Source organism: Cyanistes caeruleus, chromosome 1 (genome assembly GCF_971803275.1).
Source record: "Cyanistes caeruleus chromosome 1, bCyaCae1.hap1.1, whole genome shotgun sequence".
Taxonomy (NCBI): Eukaryota; Metazoa; Chordata; class Aves; order Passeriformes; family Paridae; genus Cyanistes; species Cyanistes caeruleus.
The window spans coordinates 22,037,238-22,057,256 of record NC_141701.1 but is presented as its reverse complement, the minus strand read 5'-3'; the positions used below and the strand labels follow the sequence as shown (position 1 = coordinate 22,057,256).

At 34.2% G+C, this 20,019-nt stretch overlaps 1 protein-coding gene across 7 annotated transcripts in view; it reads left to right on the top strand.

Moving 5' to 3' along the window:
* The window catches only part of VPS13B (vacuolar protein sorting 13 homolog B), a 418,409-nt gene that overhangs the window by 244,436 nt on the left and 153,954 nt on the right, over nt 1–20,019 (top strand). For all 7 annotated transcript variants that reach the window (XM_086881610.1, XM_086881633.1, XM_086881628.1 and 4 more), the window contains exon 30: nt 2,181–2,292. In XM_086881610.1, the coding sequence (XP_086737736.1) occupies nt 2,181–2,292 (112 nt within the window). The remainder of the gene's footprint in view (nt 1–2,180; nt 2,293–20,019) is intronic.

Sequence of the window (20,019 nt, the reverse complement as noted above, 5' to 3'; positions counted from 1 at the left end):
GCATAATGTATTTAGCTCAGCAAAAAGATGACTGAGATGAGTGGATAAAACCAAATGAGATTGTGAACAGTATCTTTATGCTTAATTCCATAAGATTTTCCTAGATTATACTTATGCTGTAGGTATAAAGTAATACATGTACAGTATCACATTGAAAGTTAATTTGTAATTTTTTTTGAAATGTAGCATAGATGTTTTTCCCCTCAAATGTTTTAATACCTGCAATGACTGTGATTGTTTACTACATTATTCCCATATTTTGAAAAGCATGGGTTAATGAATGGAAATGTTAATTCATGTGATGAATTCATATGACTTTTTAGAAACCAAATGATTATATTAATGTCTGTGATTCTTTCTGATTTAAAATTGACTTACTTATTGACCTACAGTAAACTCTACACAAAAGGTCCATGCCCAGCCTTGGAAAAACCTCTTAAAATACTTAACACAATAGAGATTGTTATATGTAGTCCTGTGTTTATTTTGCTTTGCTAAGTGTCAGAGACAAAATTCTTAGCCTAAGATGTATTTTACTAAGAACCACTTAATAATTCCCAAGAATAAGGCATCTGCCACCTAATTAAGTTGCAGTTATAATCAGATGTATATTTAATACCATCACTCCATTTTCTTATGTGAGTGTTGGAAAGGAAATACCCAACACCTAAGTGTACAGTGGCAGTATTCTAGTACTTAGTACACTGCCTAACTTATTCTTGAAAATACGAGTTCAGATTTAGTCAAAAAATTGAGCTTTTCATCAGCTTAATTCTTGTATTTTATTTCTAGCAACCAAACCATTTGTAAATAGTTTTGTTCATTGCTTTGGGGGCCTAAAGGCTTTGTCTTTACTTTGTAAGTAGATGAGGTTCTTCTAAATAGATTGTTGTGTGTGGTCTGATTTGTAAATTTGTACACTTGGGTATCAGAGCTTGTGTTCCCACTTTGCCACATATTTACTGGGGTATTTCCTGCAATAGTTTGAAAATATCATATTAGAATTTCTGTGATTTCTTTGATCTGTTTAGAAATATACATGTCTTTATATGTATTTAGCTGTGAAGCATGCTGTATTTTTCACCAAGACATTATTGGGTCTGAAGAAACCATTTTTTTAAACTTAGAGATTTTGCTGATTCTTACCAGACCAAGCATTTCACACTTCAGTAAAATATTTAAACTATCTTCTACTGCAATCTTGTTTTCAAAACTCACATATGAGTCTTGCAGAACTTCCTTGGATGTGGGAGCAGGTGTGGTATCGTTGCATCCTTGTTACATCTCACACAGGTGTTGCAGTGAACCATTTCCCTTCAGATGATGAACTCTTTGAACTTGCATCACACGTGCTTCAGTTCCCTAGTTAATTTGGAGTCTTCTGAGCACAACCTTATCCAAGTGCTTTGTCTATGCCTGCTGACAGAGTTAGCTTTCTACAAAAAATATGGTGCTATTTTATTTCTGGGCAGAACTTTGGTTTTCTGCCTAATATGACCACTGCTTTTAAAACTAAGAAACTTTACATGTGGCTGAAATTTGAAAATTATGAAGATAAGTGGAAAGCAGAGATTTTTCTTCTTGGAATAATTTTGTTACTGATGTGAAATTTACTGTCCAGTATTACATCTTGTTCTTTGTATATGTGTCAGATTTCAGATTCTCTTGTTTCAGTCCTTGTGTTTGAACTTTTCATGTGTGTTGCAGGCGATTCCAAATGCTACCAGGATGGTTATGCTGTGATATCCTGTAATGTTTTACATCTAAAGATACAGGCCCATAATAAAAAGGGTGCACAATTCAGAGTGGTATACATGCTTGTATTTCAGCAAATAGTTTTTGTAGAAACAAACAGATCACAAAGAATCTGTGATAAAATGTCTAAAGTAATTTTGGAATAAACCTCCCCCTCCCAAAAAAAAAAAAAAAAAAGTGTCAGAGAGAATGAGAAGTCACAGACAAGGATTCAGTGGTGTGATAAAACTCTGGGGAAATGAAATTACAATAGTTTTGTTTTTATGTATCACAGCAGGGCTATTGATCTTATGCTGCTCCCGTGCAAAATTGAATCCTTAGCAAACATTCTTATGTACATTTTTAAAAGAAATTGCTTTTCAGTGTTCCTGCTATGTGCATTTGACTTTAAATCAAACACATATTTTTTCTTCTCCTAACTACAGCTAATCCATCAATTAAAGAAGACACTTTGGTTCTCAAGATTGGATCTGTCTCTATGGCTCCCCAGGCTGACAACCCTCTTAGTAGAGCTGTGCTCAGAAAAGACATTTATCAGTAAGTGTCGGGGGGGGGGGGGGGTTTGGCTTTTCATATATGGTCTCAGAAAAATTCATTCTGGGAGAATTTAATTGATCAATAAAACGGGTACGTGCAGCCTGTAAAAATACTTTTCACATACAATCTTTTGATATTCAAACCCAGGTTTTTCTGATTTTCTTCACTTGTGGGCTTTCAAATCCATTTAGACAAATCAAGTTCTGCTGTGAAGTGCTGATGAATAACAGAATTTAAATGTCAAATCACTGTGAAGTTTAAACTCACAGATGAGAACATTTTAAGAGGCTTTTTTTATTCGGCTACTACTAAGTTCACCTTAGAGAAAAGGAAATTTTTTGTGACTTCCAAAGCGTTCAGTAGCCATATAGTGAGAAGGAGATAGATCTTAATAATATAAATGGTAGACAAATACTCAAACTGTAGGATTCTTGATGTCATGTAGATCAAAGCTTAAAGGAATGCAAACTTCTAAGGAGCTCTTTCCCAGTAAACACATTTTCTGTGAAAATGTCATGCTCTGGATTATGTCACTAAGTATGTGCAAACCACACTAATCATATATAGGCAGCAAAACTGGTGAACATATGTAATCAACATGATAAAAGTAATATATGATCCTTAGTAGAGTTGGCACTGTTGCCAGACATGAAAGTAGGGTTGCAAATAATACCAAGTGAGAAAAGTCACAGAAATACAGATGAACAAGTGTCTTATACTTCCCGTTGGTCTGGTTTTCAGATGTGGCAATATTTTTAACTACTTCATAGTGCTCTTCAATAGAAATTACAAACATCAAAATCTTTTCCCAGCAGTTAAACATTTACTGCCTAGGAAAATGACAGCAAGTTTTACTTTTGTCAAGACTAGGATTTTTAGGAGACCATGAAATATCTCCAATTTCACTTCTGATCACTTAGAAGTTGTAAGAGAGTCTTTTTCTTCATATTTCCATGTGGAAACATTCAAATTAATGTCTTTGCTTGTATGTTTGGTTATAATAGTTTATCTTTTTTTTTTTTTCCTTTTGTTTTTTAATGAGCATTATATCTTTTGTGTGCTGGAGCTTTCATGGAAGAAGTCTTACAGCCTAGCACTAGCATTGGCTTTGGGTGGCAGGACCTGATCCAGCTCTCCATGTGCTCATAGATAAAGGAGATCTTCCAGATAATTGTACAGGCTCTTCCTGCTTCTACCCTTTCTGTCTGAGACTCCCATCTGATACCTGCTTCAAGAGTCAGAGACCCAAATGTAGGTTCCACTCTCCTCACAGCAACAAAACCTTTATCAGAAAAATGCCTGATGGTAAAGTGGAATCTGCAATTGCCAGTTTCTGTAAGGTCGTTTCAGTCACTGCAGGGGAACTGTGTGATGTTCCTTGTATGCACATTACAAACCAGTGAGTAAACAACTCATTTACATCTAAAATCAATGAAGCCATGCTAGTTAACATTTTTGAGTCTGTATCTTTGCCCATGTGGCTTTACCTGAAATGCTGAAATTCAGTGCTTTTCAAATCGCACCTTTACTTAAAGACTCTGATGATATTTTGCATTATGGTCCTGTGGGTCTTATATACATAAAGTATATATATGTTCCAGACAAGATTTATGCAGTGCATATTTGGTTTTCATAGTTTTAATGCAATTACAATATGCTCCAGTCCTCCTTTATAAATCATGAAACCCAGTGAGTAAGGCAGAAATAAGCACTGGGTCAGAGACATCCCTCATCTGACTGCTGTTGGCATTTTGTAACCAGTCTCCCAAAGGACATACTTCCTATGTCTTTTTCTCAGTTTTCTGACATTTTAGGTGATTTCCTCAGCTTCAATGACCACTCCCCTAATTTCTTATCACCTGTCCAATTATTTGGCCTTCTCTTTCCTTCTTTAATCATCCAATTATACTGGCTTTACTGTTTCTAAGATGTATCAAAGCAGAGCATCGAGTTACTCTGTAGGCTTTTATAGGACAGTATTGAAGTTGGTAGTTGGTTATCTTTTGGTTTTGGAATTTGGTTTTAATCTGTTTAAGCAAGTTTCAAGGTTTTCAAAGAATGAAAATTAATACTTTCTAAATTAAAAATATTAAGATTCCTTTTTGGGGTTGAATTAGATCCATTTTCTTACTACAAATTCTTTGATCTAGAGCAAAGTGTACTTACAGAAGCATGGTTGGAGATATATCTCCATTGTCTTACATGACAGTCACTGCTGTTAGACTGGAGTTCTAAGTGAAGTTAATTTCACCATTTTTCAATTGTTTTTTAAATAAAATAATACAAAGGGTTTTGTAATATTGAGCAGGACATACAGTCTGTATACAAGGAAAAAACACAAAACAGTGGGATATATTAATATATGATGTTTGGTCTAGTGTTAGTATTTGTTTCTCCAAATATGAGAGTTCTTCTTACAAAGTATTTGCCTTTTTTTAACATGCCCATGGTACATGGTACTAGATGAAAAACCTGGAGCCAATACAGAATGCTTAAAAATTGAGTAGGAAAATGAGCAAATCCACACAATGTGTAGCTCATCTACCTAGGTGAAAGATTTCTTAGTAAATATTAACAGAAATACAACTAGTACCATATCCAGTGTAAGAGAATTTAGAAATATAAATTACAGAAGCCTGTAGGTTACTGAAGAATTAGCATCTACAGTATTCTAATACCACCATGTCATCTTCTGTCTTTTTCCAACCTCTCTTCTCTAATTTGATGCTGCTGCTTTTAATAGAATAAAAGAAAATAAATTGTTGTCTGAACCACTGTCTTTACAGTGTTTCTGGAGTGGGGATACAAACTTAATTTGTGGTGTCACTTTGCTTTAAACAGTCTTCTGTTTAGGCCTAAGCTACAACCACATGCAATTAGTGTCACTTTTGTAGTGCTTCATGAGAAAGAAGAATTTTTGCTTCTCATTTAGAAACTGTTCTTTTAGGAAAGGCTGAGAAACATTTTCAAAGCTAAGGGCTGAATAGTATTTCCAAACATCTTTTGAATTTGTCCCATAAATTTATACATGAAAAGCTGAATGTACTCATATGTCATTAGTAGCATGCCAGTGCATGAAAGGTAGGTTTGGTACGGCTGCAGGTCATACTGAATAAACAAGACAACTTTTGGCCTGTAGGCTGAAGTGACTCCATCTATTAGGAAAAAGGGCTTACATGCTAACTTGAGGAGAGAACCAAACTGAAAAGGGAATGTTGGAAAAACAATGTGCCTCAAGTATTTGGGCACAAATACAGTTTCAGGTGATTATTGGAAGTTGGAAAGAAATGTATTGACATTGTAACTTAATTTTCCTATACCGTGGAAAGATTAGAGTATTCCCTCCAGTTAAAAATGGACTAATTTGGTCTTGATATTAATATGTAGTAAAGAAAGATACATGCATCAGAACCACAAATTTAGGGCTCCTGAAAGAAGTATGTCACCATTTCTCACTGGTGACAGTAAGAGACAATGTCTCTTTTTTTGATTGTTTTTTTCTGCTCAATTGTAGGAGTCGGTTTGTTGGTTTTAATGATTTTTCATGATTCTCTGATTCTTAAACTTCAGCTCCAGCTGTATTTGTGTTCCACAAATATTACCAGAACTGTACATTGTCATCAAGAAACTACCAGTTCTGTTGATTGGAAAATTATCAGAAGGCCTTGGGATGGGGTCAGAGAGCAGAATAAAGGAGGTTTTGGATAAGAATGCAAGGCAGTTGCCTAACCTGGCTAAAGGGAGGGAAGATCACTTAATTGAGACTGTGAAGGAGTCAGTCAGAGTAAATGAAATTTCTGCTAAACAACGAAGGAGAGAACTATATTTTGTGGGCTTTAACTACTGATGAACTTTTAATGAATTTTTAAGAAGTGTGTATGTTGGGGGTATGAACAGTGAATAGCAATAGTTGTGCTAAGCTACCAGCAGAACTGCATATTATCAATAGGAAAATGATTGAGAATACTTCATCACCAGAAGATCGCTTCATTCAGACCCAGAATTCTGGTTCACTGACTGAAAAAATAAGAGGAAATGGATGCATGGATATGCTTAAAAATGAAGCTAAAATTGAGATGACGTTTAGTTCTACTTCTGTGTTGGGCCATATAACACCAAATACTGTGCAAATGCTCTGATTGATTAAATAGGTAACTGCTGATCATCCCCAACAGGGTTCTGTTTAGCAAACTGTCATGAAACAATGGAGTTTAAGGGAGTATCCATGAACAGATAGAGTAAAATAATGTTAAAATACTGTTAATGCAGAAATGAAATTGCTGACAAAGAGCTCAGAGAACAGAAGCTGTTTGGAGGCTGTTGTGTAAAGGTCTTACTTAAAAAGTCAGGAATAATGCTGCCAAACTATCAAGTTCTAGGAGTTTAGGTAAGCAGAATCCGAAGCTTTCCTCAGCTTGGCCAATAAAGAACCTAACTGTTGTCCACGCTCGGGATTCATCATTTTTGAGATCCAAGGATTTCATTCATGTCATATATCAAAGCTTAATAGTCCAGGTCTGAGTGTTCTATGGTCATTTTCATGTGTAGATGTTTCACAGATCAAAGCCTAAAGCTGTCCCTAGACTGTTTCCAATTTGTGAATGTAAATGGAAATTCTTTAGACATGCCTCTCCCGGCAAAAATATTACAAAAGCAAAGAGCTTACTCATGAAAAGGTAGCTGCAGATTTTATTATTTTTTCCATTGAACTTTTTATTAATACAAGCCTTTTCTTATTATAATTTTTTCATTTTTGTTGTTTACTGTTTTTCACTGTTTAACCCTCAAACATTTGCAAATAGAAACACAAAGCTATTTTCCTTATAGAATAGCTGCTATTTATTTCAAGGAACTCCATACAGAACATCCTTGTAATAATCATGTAAAGCCCATAATTGGTTAACAAAAATCTGTCAGTGAAATAAGGAGTAATAAACAATTTTCTGTGTCCGTACTGATAGTGCTGGAGTGAAAGGAAGGAAAAAATGATTCAAGGAATTTATGAAAGAAGCACATACATAGCCAGCAGTCTGTGTGGAAATCTGTTTTTTCTTTCAAATGTGGTTTGGAAAATCAAATGCTTTTCAAAAGTTTTCAACAGCACCCACATCTGTAAGCATATTCTTTTCAGAAATATTTTGACATGTTTATATTTGAAAAACTATACCTTGAAATTACTGTTCAAAAAGGCTGGATTTTCTATAACTTTATTATGCGTAAAAAGCTTGATTTTTGGTATTTTCCTTTTCAAACCAAAAAGTTTAAAAACTCTTCTGTTTTTTTACAGAATTTAGCAGTAAAGTAACTAAATATTTCCCAGAATATGGACCTAATATGCATAATTTCCTTTTAAGAGTTGATTATTTTACAAAGGTTCTATTAAGACTTATTTTCTATTTTACCTATTTTAGTTTTTAATACTTCATTAAGGTTTATCTGGTAGACAAACAAGGAATTATCTAATGCTGACCAGTTTCTTTTTTTTTGAATAAAGACAACAAAGATAATCAGTGAAAAAAACAGTTTGCACATAGTATTTGAGGGAAATATGAGCTGCTTATTAAATTGTCCATATGTACCATAGGGAATTAAGAAAAGTATCATCTTTAGTATATTGTAAAATCTCTACTGCGGTTTTTGCAAATTTCAAAATTATTAAGGCTACAGGGTGATATTATATAGGAAAAAAAATTAAAATAAATTCTTAGTGTTTTAAAAAGTACATTTTTTATTCCTTGTAAGTTGTGAAATGGGATTGAATTAGCATCCTTTTAAGTTCTTATCTATCTGTGTTGAGGAAAAAAAATTCTAAGAGCAAATATTTTGAAATCTCTCCCATAATTTATTTACTAATTTTTTTCAGATTTCAAACCAGTATGATTTTACTTCGGATTTTTTTTAACAGGATTCTCTTTGCATATAATTTGAATATACATGAATATCTTGTTTCTTATTGCATTTAATAATCTTTAGAATTGATAATTGTTGAATTAGGGTGTAAATCAAAATATTCATACTAAATAGCAAGTTCTAAGTATTGTTCTTTGCTGTGGTACTTGAACACATGTTTTTTAGCATAAAGTTGTCTGAAGACTTGGTAAAATCATCTTTATCTTCTGTAAGAAGCCTATCCTACTTTCTGGAGTATGGCTTGGAAGTAAAGTCTTCTGTTTTACATTTCTCTCTTTTTCCCTGTTTAGCAGAGAGGCAAAAAAAAAAGTCTGCTTAGACCTTTTGCCTAGTAAAATATTCATATATATGGATAGCATTACATGCAAACACCACTCTTAATTAGCATTGGCATGTTCGAGGCTATTGCAGCAGTTATTAATTTAAAACTCTCAGTGGAAACTAATTGTAAAATAACAGCTGGAACTGCCCATTTAGTTTCAGAAATGTAGCTTGCTAATTATCTAATACCAAAAGCTATTCAAAGCTAAATTTGTATTTGGAATTCAGCTTTAAAAATGGTTCAGCTGGAACTATGAAACTTGTTTTTACTTGAAATTTCTTTATGAGTTCTACAGGAATCTTCAACATAACTAATTTTCCTAAATATATATATATGAAATACATTTCTTTATAATGGAAGGGTAAAAATAAAGTAAATTTTATAAGAAAATAATTTTTACAATTTCACTTTTCTCTTTAATTGATAAGCTTAATCACTGTGTTCTCAATACAAATACCTACTTTATATTTTTTCTTTCACTTAGTAGCACAGAACCTGATTTATACAGTAAGTTTTAATTTCTTTGTGCAGTTCCTCACAGAAAGGAAATTGAAATATACTTCATAGAAGCATTCCTATCAAAGAGCAGTGGCATTATGTCATTAAAGCATTCATTTGTTGTTAATTAGGGCTGCATTTTTGGAAACCTTATCAAATATGTTAGGAGAAAAGAAAAACAAGTACGTATCAATAAGGAACAAATTCAAAGGAATAAACAATTAATTTAAACAGATCAAAGTTGAAACACACAGAGTTGATAAAGATATTTTTGAAGTTTAGTCAGTCTTAAACAGTGCATATATTAAAAATATTTTAATATAAAAAACAGTGACCTTCCTTAATGATTTATTGTTACTTTCAACTTTGTTTTGAGCACTTAATATGCATTTTATCTGCAAAGCTCTTCCTTTCTGTTTCTGGCTTGGCTGAGGTGTTTGCAGGGTAGGCTGGGCTCCTGTCACTAGCTGCATCCCAGTCCTTCTTGTGGAGGGGGGGAAGAGGAGGGAACTTACTTGCATGGAGATTTGCAGAGATGTGTTTATGTGTGGCCAGAAGCCATGGAGATCTCAAAGAGCAGCTTCCTGAATCTCAAAACTGTTCAAATCTGATCTGGAAGACCATGGTCTCACATGTTTGGGAGGGGCTCTAGTGCTGAGGCGCAGTGAGGAGCACCTTGTGGAGGTACCCATTCCTCAGCAGTGCAGGACACTGCAGTGGTCTCCCCTGGCACTGTGGACCAGTTCAGTGGTAAATATCAGTGTGCAAGCCAGTCATGGTTAGTGCTTAACTGTCCTAGTTAATGCACAAAGCACTTAAATTTAGCGTGATTAAGATTGTTTTGTCAGTCAGGTATCATTCGTTCTATCACCTCTGTGTGATTTAGAACTAAATTGGGAATGGTTTTCCAGACTCCCTTTAAAATAGATTGAGTGTTCAGATAAGGAACTTTTCAGATTGGACAGTTTAGCTGTGAACTTAAGAGCCAGGCATCAAGGATGCATCTCTTCTAAATGGAGTTTACAAAGTCTACGTACTTAATATGATTTATTGTAGCATGTGCTCCATTTCTTTGACTTATTATGATGCCAACATTAAACAGCTTAAGGTCAGAAGTAAATAGCAGTTTTAAAGTAAAACTTCCACAAGGGCATTGCTGTCTCTATTTTTCTTGTGTGCTGTAACTTGTTCTATAAAAAGATCTCAGCTCTGTGTGATCTTAACTACTGCATTTTCTGCAAAGTCAAGGATAAGTTGGAGAAACACAGCAGCCTGAACTCAGAGTTTCCTTGGGCTTGTTATACTTCTTGCTGTCTCAAATAATGTTTTAACACAGTTAATTAGTATTTTCTGTGTGTATATGCAGAATTTGCCATGTAAAATTTATATAACCTCAGTTTTGAAATCTGTAATACGTTTAGGGTGACTGAGTGGAGAAGAGATTAGGATTTCTTTCATTTGAGATGCTGTTCAACATTTTTTTTTCCATTTCCTTTTTTTTCAAAAATCTGAAGTTCTGCTGTGATGAAGCCAATCAAAATAAAATCAAACAAATTGTTTGGGTTTTTTTGGTTAGTTCTAATCCTTTTAAACTTTTCATTGTATTCTGTATACACAAATTCTCCATTTCTTGAACTTCTTGCCTTGGTATTTCCTAGTCCTAAGGTTCTAAATGCTTGTTATGCATAAGGGTGGCCTTTCCTTGAGACCTAAGGTTATTGCAGTTGTTCTCATCTTCTCCCTAGGAAGTGTAATTTCTTTTTCCACCTTTATATTTGCACATTTTGAATGAACCCCTTAGAAATCTCATACCTCTTCAACCAGCACTGAAATCTGCCTTCTTCAAATCTGTAACTATTTGCTTCCCTTAAGTATAATAATGGCTCTTTCTCCCATTTGAGAATATTTTCCAAACTGTTAATTCCTCCCTAAAGCAATTCTTGTTTTACCATAGGGGAGAGAAAACATGTCAGACATTTAAAGAGTTCTTTTGAGTAGTCTCTTACTCTCCCAGCCAAGCAAGTGATGTGCAGACCAGCCATGCCCAGTGAAGGGACTGAAGGAGTAAAGTGTGGCCCTAGGTTTCCTTGGGACAGCCCAGAATGGAGTGAATGTAATGTCAATTTTTTTACCATTACTTTATCAACAGCCATTGGGCAACGAGTTTTGTGCCCGTTTAAATTGTACATCTACATTCAAACTCTTTTAAGATCTACTTCTTCATGGTGTTGCTGTTTGTACTTGTGTATAAGGAAGAGGCTGAGGGATCTGAAAGAAATTAAAAAATGTTAGGGCCATCAGGCAATTGTTTTCAGTAAGGTTATTATCTCAAGCCTATTTATAGTATGGAGACACAAGGATTGGCCCTGGCAAAAAGGTTTTTATTTTATCAGCCTGGGCTTGGAGCAGCTCAATCTGCCATCACAATCTGGGCTTTTGAAACAGCACAGAATTTGATGCTGTGTACTAAGAATTTTTAAATAGTTCTCAGATTCAGTATTAACATTGCTAAATCGACTTAACAGTTTAAAAAGGTAAACAAGAAATAGCACAAAGAAAAAACACATTAAATACCACTTTAAAATCCCAGAGTATCTTTCACAGTTTATGTACTCAGCAACTTCAATGCAATGAAAAATTTTTCAGATAAAACTATGAAATAAAAAATTAACAATCTGAAAGATGGAGTTCTTTTTTATATGAGATGTGTTTTGAGTTTCATGTTTTACGTTATAAAGCAACGTTATTGAAGGTTTTACATTTCTGCAAGTTACATCCCTCTAATCTTTCTTTTTCCTGAACAAGTAGCTTTATACTGCACCTGTTATTGTAAAATATGGGGGGAATGAGGCAAGATGTTTGGGTTTCTATTAACATGGGAGAAAATAATTAGCTGGTTCTTGGAAATTAATGCCACGTTAAGAGCTGGAGTGGTTCCTCTGTATGAATTACTTAATTCATACATAATTTGCTTTACACAAACTCCTTACAGTCTCTTCCCAGACTTTACTTCGCTGATTCTTAAAATATATGATTGAATTCATATATGAAGTTTGCTTTTCTGTCTTAAATACTGAAAATTAGCATCTAAAATCTTGGCTGCAGTAAAGAATTTATTCTAAAAGAACTGAGGAAAGCTTTTAAAACTCATTATTCCATACAATTTTCTTCTTACTGTTTGTCAGTAAATATAATTTTCATCAGATCTGGTTTCAACAAATGCTTTTTGGTGAAAAGTATTTTCCAATATTATATAAAGCAGATTTCTTTGTAGCATTTTGAATTCTGTCAGGATCTCAAGGTAACTGTATTGCAAGTTGTGTGCTTCTGTTACTGAGAAAAGCATATCCCGTTTGTATTGAAACATTTGTTAACTCCTGTATACAGATTGCGGTTCATTCCATAAATATTTGTGGGTTCTCTGATGTCCCTCACAGGGTTTTATCTATGACAAATTCATACCACAGTTCTTAAACTACATTTTGGATGGAAGTTTTCTTTCTTTTGCAAAACTATTTGCCAGTGTCTTTCATTTAATGCTTGTAAGTATTTCAACTTTGGTTTTCAATTATTTAACAAAAAGGATTATCAGAAATATACAGAATGGTAACATGTTATTTTAGCATATTTCTCTATGGGATACTCCTCCAAGCTCCCATGGCAAAATTAAATCCATGTTACTGTTTTCCTGAGCAGCTCAGATTTTACTGCTTAAAGTGAGTATGGTTCCTAGCTCTTAACTGACTTTTCCAATGTAGTTTCACTTAGGTCAACCACCTTAAGTACAGTCAAAAGTTGGGCTTAATATATGTTGTGTTTAAGGTCTTACTGTGCTATTAAAAATGATTAGGCTGCAATAAAGAAAATTAAAAAAAATTAAAAGCCATGGACAGTGGGTTTGTGTTCCGTTTCAGAAGCTATTTTTCTTTTTTTTTTCTTAAGAACAAAAAAATTCATCGCTCTTTTAAAGGGTTGGTTTGTAATCTTATGGGCTTTATTAGTTGTTGGACACAAAGATAAATGTACCATTCTTCAGCCTCAAAACATTTTTCATGCCCACTGATATTTTTGTTGTTAGGGTTTTGGGGTTTTTTTTGTGAGAAGGCAATGGCCAGCACTGGTATGTTAATGGCTAACACAAGTGCACGTTGAGAGTAATAAAATACAGAGATGGTATCAGGCATCTCTGTTAACTTCAGTGTAAATGATTGGCATAAATCACAGCTACTCCAGTTTTCTGGCTTGGTACTGTGTGTTCTTGAGCACTAAAGAATAAATGGGTGTGGAGGTGGTACAAATAGAGGAATATCTACAAATAGATGTGCCCTGTACTTGCAGGATAGGAACAGAAGAGGCTTGAACTCCATCTGATAATCAAAATAGTGTAACTATTGAAAAGTATTATTTAATCTCTGTATTTGACAGTTTTTCAAGAAACAGGAAGAAACTTGAAGATTAGCATATCCAGTTGTGAAGCAAATTCAAAACTTTGTAAGATTGGAAGTGTATAAAGAAAAATATGGAGAACTGCAATTCTCTGGCATATCTTTTGTGATCCACTGTATTCAGTCAGCTTCATTGGTTGATGTTTTCATGTTTTTGGCATAGAAAAAAAAAAAGCCTGATATATTATGTAATTGAAATTGTTTTCTAAAAATAATTTTTAAATCTACGTGTTGTATTTTTCACACATTGCAGCTCATAAGAGTGCATCCAATTATATTTACTAAACAGGACTCAAACTACAGATGACAGAATTTGCTGTTTCCCCAATGGTTGGTGTATCTGTTCATGTGTTTGTATCTGTGCAGTGTCCTTGCAATTATGTTTTTTTAGCTACAGGCAGAAAAATAAAACTCATAAGTTTTCTTTATAACCACCACAATTTAAATATTTGGGCTGCATCATGGAGTCACTGAACTACCTGACACTTGAATCTGTAGTCTTCATTGTCAATAGTGTGAGTACACAGGGATATTTTGAGTAGATCTGCACATTTTTTGTTTCTCTCTTTGCTCTCCTTCAAATGTATATTTAGAAGTAAAATTGCCCTTCAGTATATTTTGTTAGGCATAGATTCACTCTGATGTAGGAAGTTAACAATTAATAATAGTCTAATGGGGTTTTAAGGAAGAAAAAATACTGGCTTCAACATGACAGGTATTATATTCCATAATTACTAAGGTTTCATATCAAGTGAATTTTCAAGGGGTATTGAAAAATTCAAAGTAGTGCCAGGACTTCAGGAAAGAAGAATTAAAAGAAGGTTATTTTTAATACTGTGTTTTTGACATATTTTACAATACCATATACAGTATTTCAAAAATAGTTCCAGCTTGCTGTTACAAATACGATGATTCTATAAGAAGAAGAAAATACAAGTGGCATCTTAAGAAACTAATGTAATCAGTGCCAAAGATAAATGTGACTTGACTTGGAAAGTCACATATTCATGTTCTAGAGTATTTTCTTATATTATTCATGCTATAGGCATTATCTATTGCAGTAGACATGCTGAAACTATGCATTAATACACATTAATACATTTAAGTAAAGGAAAAGCTGGTATTTATTTATTTGTAATGCTCTTTTCTGCTTCAGATACAATTTGTTTGATGCCCACGTGTGATTCTGATACACTGACACAGCAGCAAAAATAAATCCTGTCCCATGTCAGCTTCTGAAACACACTGAACACAGTTTGCCTTCCAGCCTGTTCCTTGTATCAGGTTATACTGCACCATTTAGAGAAATTCCTTGCATCAAATGAGAAGGCTGTGTTCAGTGAAACTTCACCTAGGTATTTCCAGGTGAATTTATAGAGCATCTGAAAAGAACGGGATATTGTACCACTTAACTAGATTAATCAGTTAAACCGAAGTGAAATGCAGGCTGAAAAAAATTGGGAAATCACAAGATTAATTGTCATAGTCATATGGTAAATCAGGTAGACACAAGATATTTAAAAAATTGAAATTAAAGATCATGTAACTGCCAGACAGCATTATGTTTTGAGATAAAATTATTTCTACCACAAAACAAAAGCATAAAAGTCTTTGGGTTGTATTGTATTTTCCCTTTTTTGCTAGTCCCCTTGCGAAACTTCCACTCTTTAGAGAAAGTATATTCCATTTGGTTTTTTTCAAGGAACATTTGGCATCCAAAAATATCATAGACTTTCCATTGGAATTGTGCATACTTATCATTTATACAGTTTGCCAAGTGTATATTTATACAGTGCTCCCTGAATTTGGGTGAATGTTTCAAAAGTATGAAGAGATTCCTCAAACTGTCTAGACATAAAACAATATAAAAATGAAAATCTGATTTTTAAAAGTTCAGGCTTGTTCATGCTGTTATTTTTGCTGAGGAATTTAAACAGTAAAATTTTAGAACAGATGACATCTAAATGCACAGCTGCAAACTTCAGCTTTGTTTCATTTTACAATTTTTTGAGAGAGACCAAAATTACTTCATAGTTTACTGATACTGTACCTTATGTTCATAGTCATTGATACTGTGTTCCAGAGACAGCTTTAGAAGGCAAGTGTGCTGCAGTTCTTCAGCTTCTTTGCAGGCAATTACTGTACCACAGCCCTTGTAGCAAGGGACTGCTTTTAAATGTCTGGTCACCTCACAGAAGTTCCTCAATACCTTCTCTTAATGTCAATCTCTGTCAGGAGCCACAATTGTCATAGTAGTAGATTCTGTACTGTGCTTGAAATATTTAGAAGCTTGGAGTGAATTCAAGTAGCAGAATTCAAACACATTTTTCAAGGTTGAATTTTCTAAACATGTATCTAACACATCCTTATTCCAGACTCTGACACAAAGGAGACTAAAAACATTAAAATGTTAACAGCAATCAACTAAAATCTTGGTGTTCTTTTATATTATTAACTCTTCTAGAGGATAATGAGTGTAGATGATTTGTTCTATATATCCAGTTGTTTTTTTTCACCAGGTGCTTTGGCATTCATGTATTGAATCCTGTTTTAGGGCATGCTTATCCATAATTGATTTTTTTTATAATTATTATTTTTTAAATTTTTTAAAATTATTTTTATTTTTTTGGTGATTTGAAAGTACTGAGTTCCCTAATAGAATTCATTGTGTTACCTAATGATCTTTATACCTCTGTTGTCTTATCCTCTGCTTTAGCCTTTTTAACACTTACACCAGTTCCTCTCTTCTCAGTGATACTTACCTCTTTAGGTATACAGAGCTAAAAAGGGACCAGTGCCCAAGAGATAGAAATCAGACATTTATCCAACATTCATTTGAAAAAGAGGAAAGTTACTTGTTGTGTTACACTTGTATTTTTGGACCCCTGTAGCAATTGTTTGAAGTAGTCTAGTGCAATCAGAAGAAAATTTTGCATGTTTCTGTTACTGGCCTTTTTTTTTCAACATACTAAATGTACAATTAATCTACCTCCCAGCTGATTTATGCCTATGTACAAAAATGACAAGCACTTACAAATCATTATAAAGTTAGAAATTAGGAGCATTGTTGACTCCAAAACATATTCAGTTAGAATGCAATTAATAACTTTTTTCTTTGCACTGGGATGTGATATATTTGTCCACTATGTTAATGTTAAGAAGTGGTCAGTCATTTTTATCTTGCTCAAAGAGCAAAGAGCTATCACTGTTGTTTTCTTTTTACGAGAGTCCTACACATATGAAGATGAACCCAGGTACCTTAACCACTCTGACTTATAGGACATCTGCCATGTATTATCTTCTGTAGATAATGTTGATATATCTGTCTGTGTAGATCACAACACTAGGGCTAATCAGACAGAATGCAGTTTGCATTGTTTAATAGATTCCTGTAATCAATGATATCACTTGCTAATGAGAAAAGCATTAAGCAAAGTAGCCTTACTGTACTCGGTTTATATTTTCATTTAATAAAACATTGCTGGTACCCAATCCGGAGTATGCTGCCAACAATTATGGAGATGGGACAGTAGTTCTGTTATTCTGAGGCTGATCTGGAGAGAAGGAGTAGCTGCCAATAAAGCCAGTCATGTGTGGCATAGTTCATGGGGAAAAGAGGCAGAAACAGTGAGAATTGGAGTTCACTGCTGGTGGTGTTTGAAAATCTGCTCTGCTGATCTAGACTAAAACAAATTATTTCCAACATCCTGGCAGTCATAGAACATGTTTGTTGCACCACAAGTAAGTCTCTCTAAGGACACATTGCAGGCTGGGAAAGCAAAGGTGAGGTTACCCTTGTCCTGGAGGACGTGTGTATCACTCAGTATGGCAGAGTATGTACCCAGCATCATGTGAGGACCTTCCCTTCTCGCTTAGGGATGTCTCCTCTCTTCTTGCAACATTAGAATGTTCTTACCTGCTTCTTTTCTTTAATTTCAGCCTTAGTGCCCTGATTCCATAATTCTTCCTCTTGCCCAGTGTTGTACTCTCTTTTTCTTTCTGCTTAACTTCTTGTTCTTCTTTCCTGCTTTCTCACAAATAAGTGTTTTTAATATCTCCACATTTAGGCACATCCAGGACTTCTGTCATGAGAAGTCATGCTATAGGATTTTTTTTATTCTAGTACTAAGATCATGTCTTTATATGTTGTGTGATAGGGCAGTTCTGTTTCTCTCCCAAGGGCTCAAGTGTTGTCTGTGAGAAAAAGACATTATACCATATTATACCATCTATTTGGTATTATTTAAAAAAAAAAGAAAAAGTAGCTGCCTTTGTTTGAAAAGCTGATTCCTGTCTGAGTTTTTCCTTATAGAAGCTTAGCATTCTCAAAGGCCAGTGTTATTGTCATAGATTCTCTTGGTTTACCACATTTTTGTTCTGTGCCCTTAACATCTATAGCATCTCATTCCAGATGGAGTCCATTGTGTCCCTAAGAAACCCTTTCTTCAATTTCCTGGGTTGGTACAGTACATTCAATGGCTTTGTCAAGGAGGAAACTTTATTAAATTGGATTGGGAAAAAGGCAGTGAAAGTGCATTAGTTCAGTGATAAATACTGCTGTGATTTCTACAGTATTCAGTCACATCTCATGCGTAGGTGAGGGGCTTTCAGACTACAGCTAGCCTGGGACTTCACAAGCTTAAGCAGAAGAGGAAAGGGTCCTTTTACATATGTGCCCCTATGAAATAGAGACACATACCCAAGCTTACTGTCTGTTTCCTTTTTAAATTAGGATAGGAAGGATGTTTTACCACCAGGCAAAACCTTTAATAATTGAAATTTGGGTTGATAGGTTTGTTATCTCTATACGTGAAAGCAGAAATCAGTGCACACAGAGATCTAGTAAGTACTAATAAAAATTAGCTGTTATATGTAAAGTCCGCAAATATTTCTTAGTTATTACATAATGTACAGTCTTTAACTGCCATTTTCCTGGCTTGTTTAGCTTTTTGTAGGTCTCAGATGAGATGTAAGTGAATAAATTTAGCAACTTTACTGTGGGTCTCAGAATTATGCTTATTCAGCAGCATGTAGTAACTGGTTCAACATGAACTGCTTCTTAAATAAACATACAAAATACCTGATCCAGACTAGATCAATTTAAAACAAGAAAAACTTTTAACCTGTGTTTCCTGTTACATGCTTATGGTTGTCTTTGGTTGCTTATGATCTTACTGTATTGCTGGCCAACTGCTGTATTCTGCACCACCTGCCAAAAGATTCAGGTGAGATAGCAAAGTTGTTTTCAGAAGAGGGAAGCAATTAAAATCGTAACCTCTACAGTACATTTCAGCTGATAAAACATCACTTATGCTGGAGATGGAGAAGTCATGAATTTGGCTTACTCTGTTTTCCTGAATTTATTTTCTGCAAGGATTTTAAAGGGTTCAGAGTTCATGCAAAGCATGTGTACTTAAGATTAGGCCAGGTTTGCTGTGGTTTAACATACCTTCATCCTTCTAGAAAGTATACAGCTAATAAATTGGAGCATACTTAGGGAAATTGTTGCTACGAAAGCCAGAAATGAGTGCTCAGGTAAATCCCTGTATGTAAATTGTTGATATGGGAAACTAGAAATGAGGGCTGATATAAATGCCTTTATATTTATTACTTGGGAAAAGGCTGTATTTTGGTCCTTGTATAAAAGTGGCGTGGTGCACTTTGTGAAAGTCCTAATGAGCTTCATCAAAACATCAGGTCATTAAATACCTTGTATTTTTGGATTAAAATCCTTGTATTTTACATGTATAAAAATATGTGTTTCTTGAAATGCGTTATCTATGGAAATACAGTTTGCTTGAATTTCAAAAATATATCTGAAGGATCAGAAGATGAGTTTTGTGTTATATGTAGGAGACTGTTAATAGTAGGAACAGAATGCAGATGTGAACTTTTATATCAGCATGAAAATATTGAAGAATTAGGCTGTAATATCCCAAAGTACATTTAAAAAAAGATGCAGTGGACAAATGTTATACCTGAGTACCTTTTGTTTAAATAATACCTTTGTATATTCTACTGCACCTAAAGATTCTTGCCAAAGAGTGATTTTGTTGTGGTTTATATTTAAATAAATAAACTTGTGAGTGTAAGAAAGCCATTGTCACAGTGGGGAGTTTCAGATTAGTATATACAGACACATTGTGCTTGAGGAATTTGGTTCACAAGGTCATGGTTATGCTGAATGAGTCTAAAGAATATCTAGGTGAGGCTATTGCAAGTTATGAAGCTGCTCATAAAAGAAGAAATGAAAAATTCTCACTGTGAAGTACAGGGGAAAAAATCCATTATGCACATGAAGTTAGTATCATACTCTGTTTTATATATATAAGCAGATTTCCAAAAATATGTAATTTAGTGCTTTATTTAAAGTAATATTTCACAAAACAAATATTCTAGTATTTACTTGTATTAGACAAAGTATAAAAATAGACATTGGATCATACAATAATCTACTGTGGTGTTTTTTTAAAAAAAAACTGCATTCATATTGATGAAATAATGCCTTAGAAAGAGTAATAAAAGGCACAGTGGTTGTGGTTAGGGCTCTCT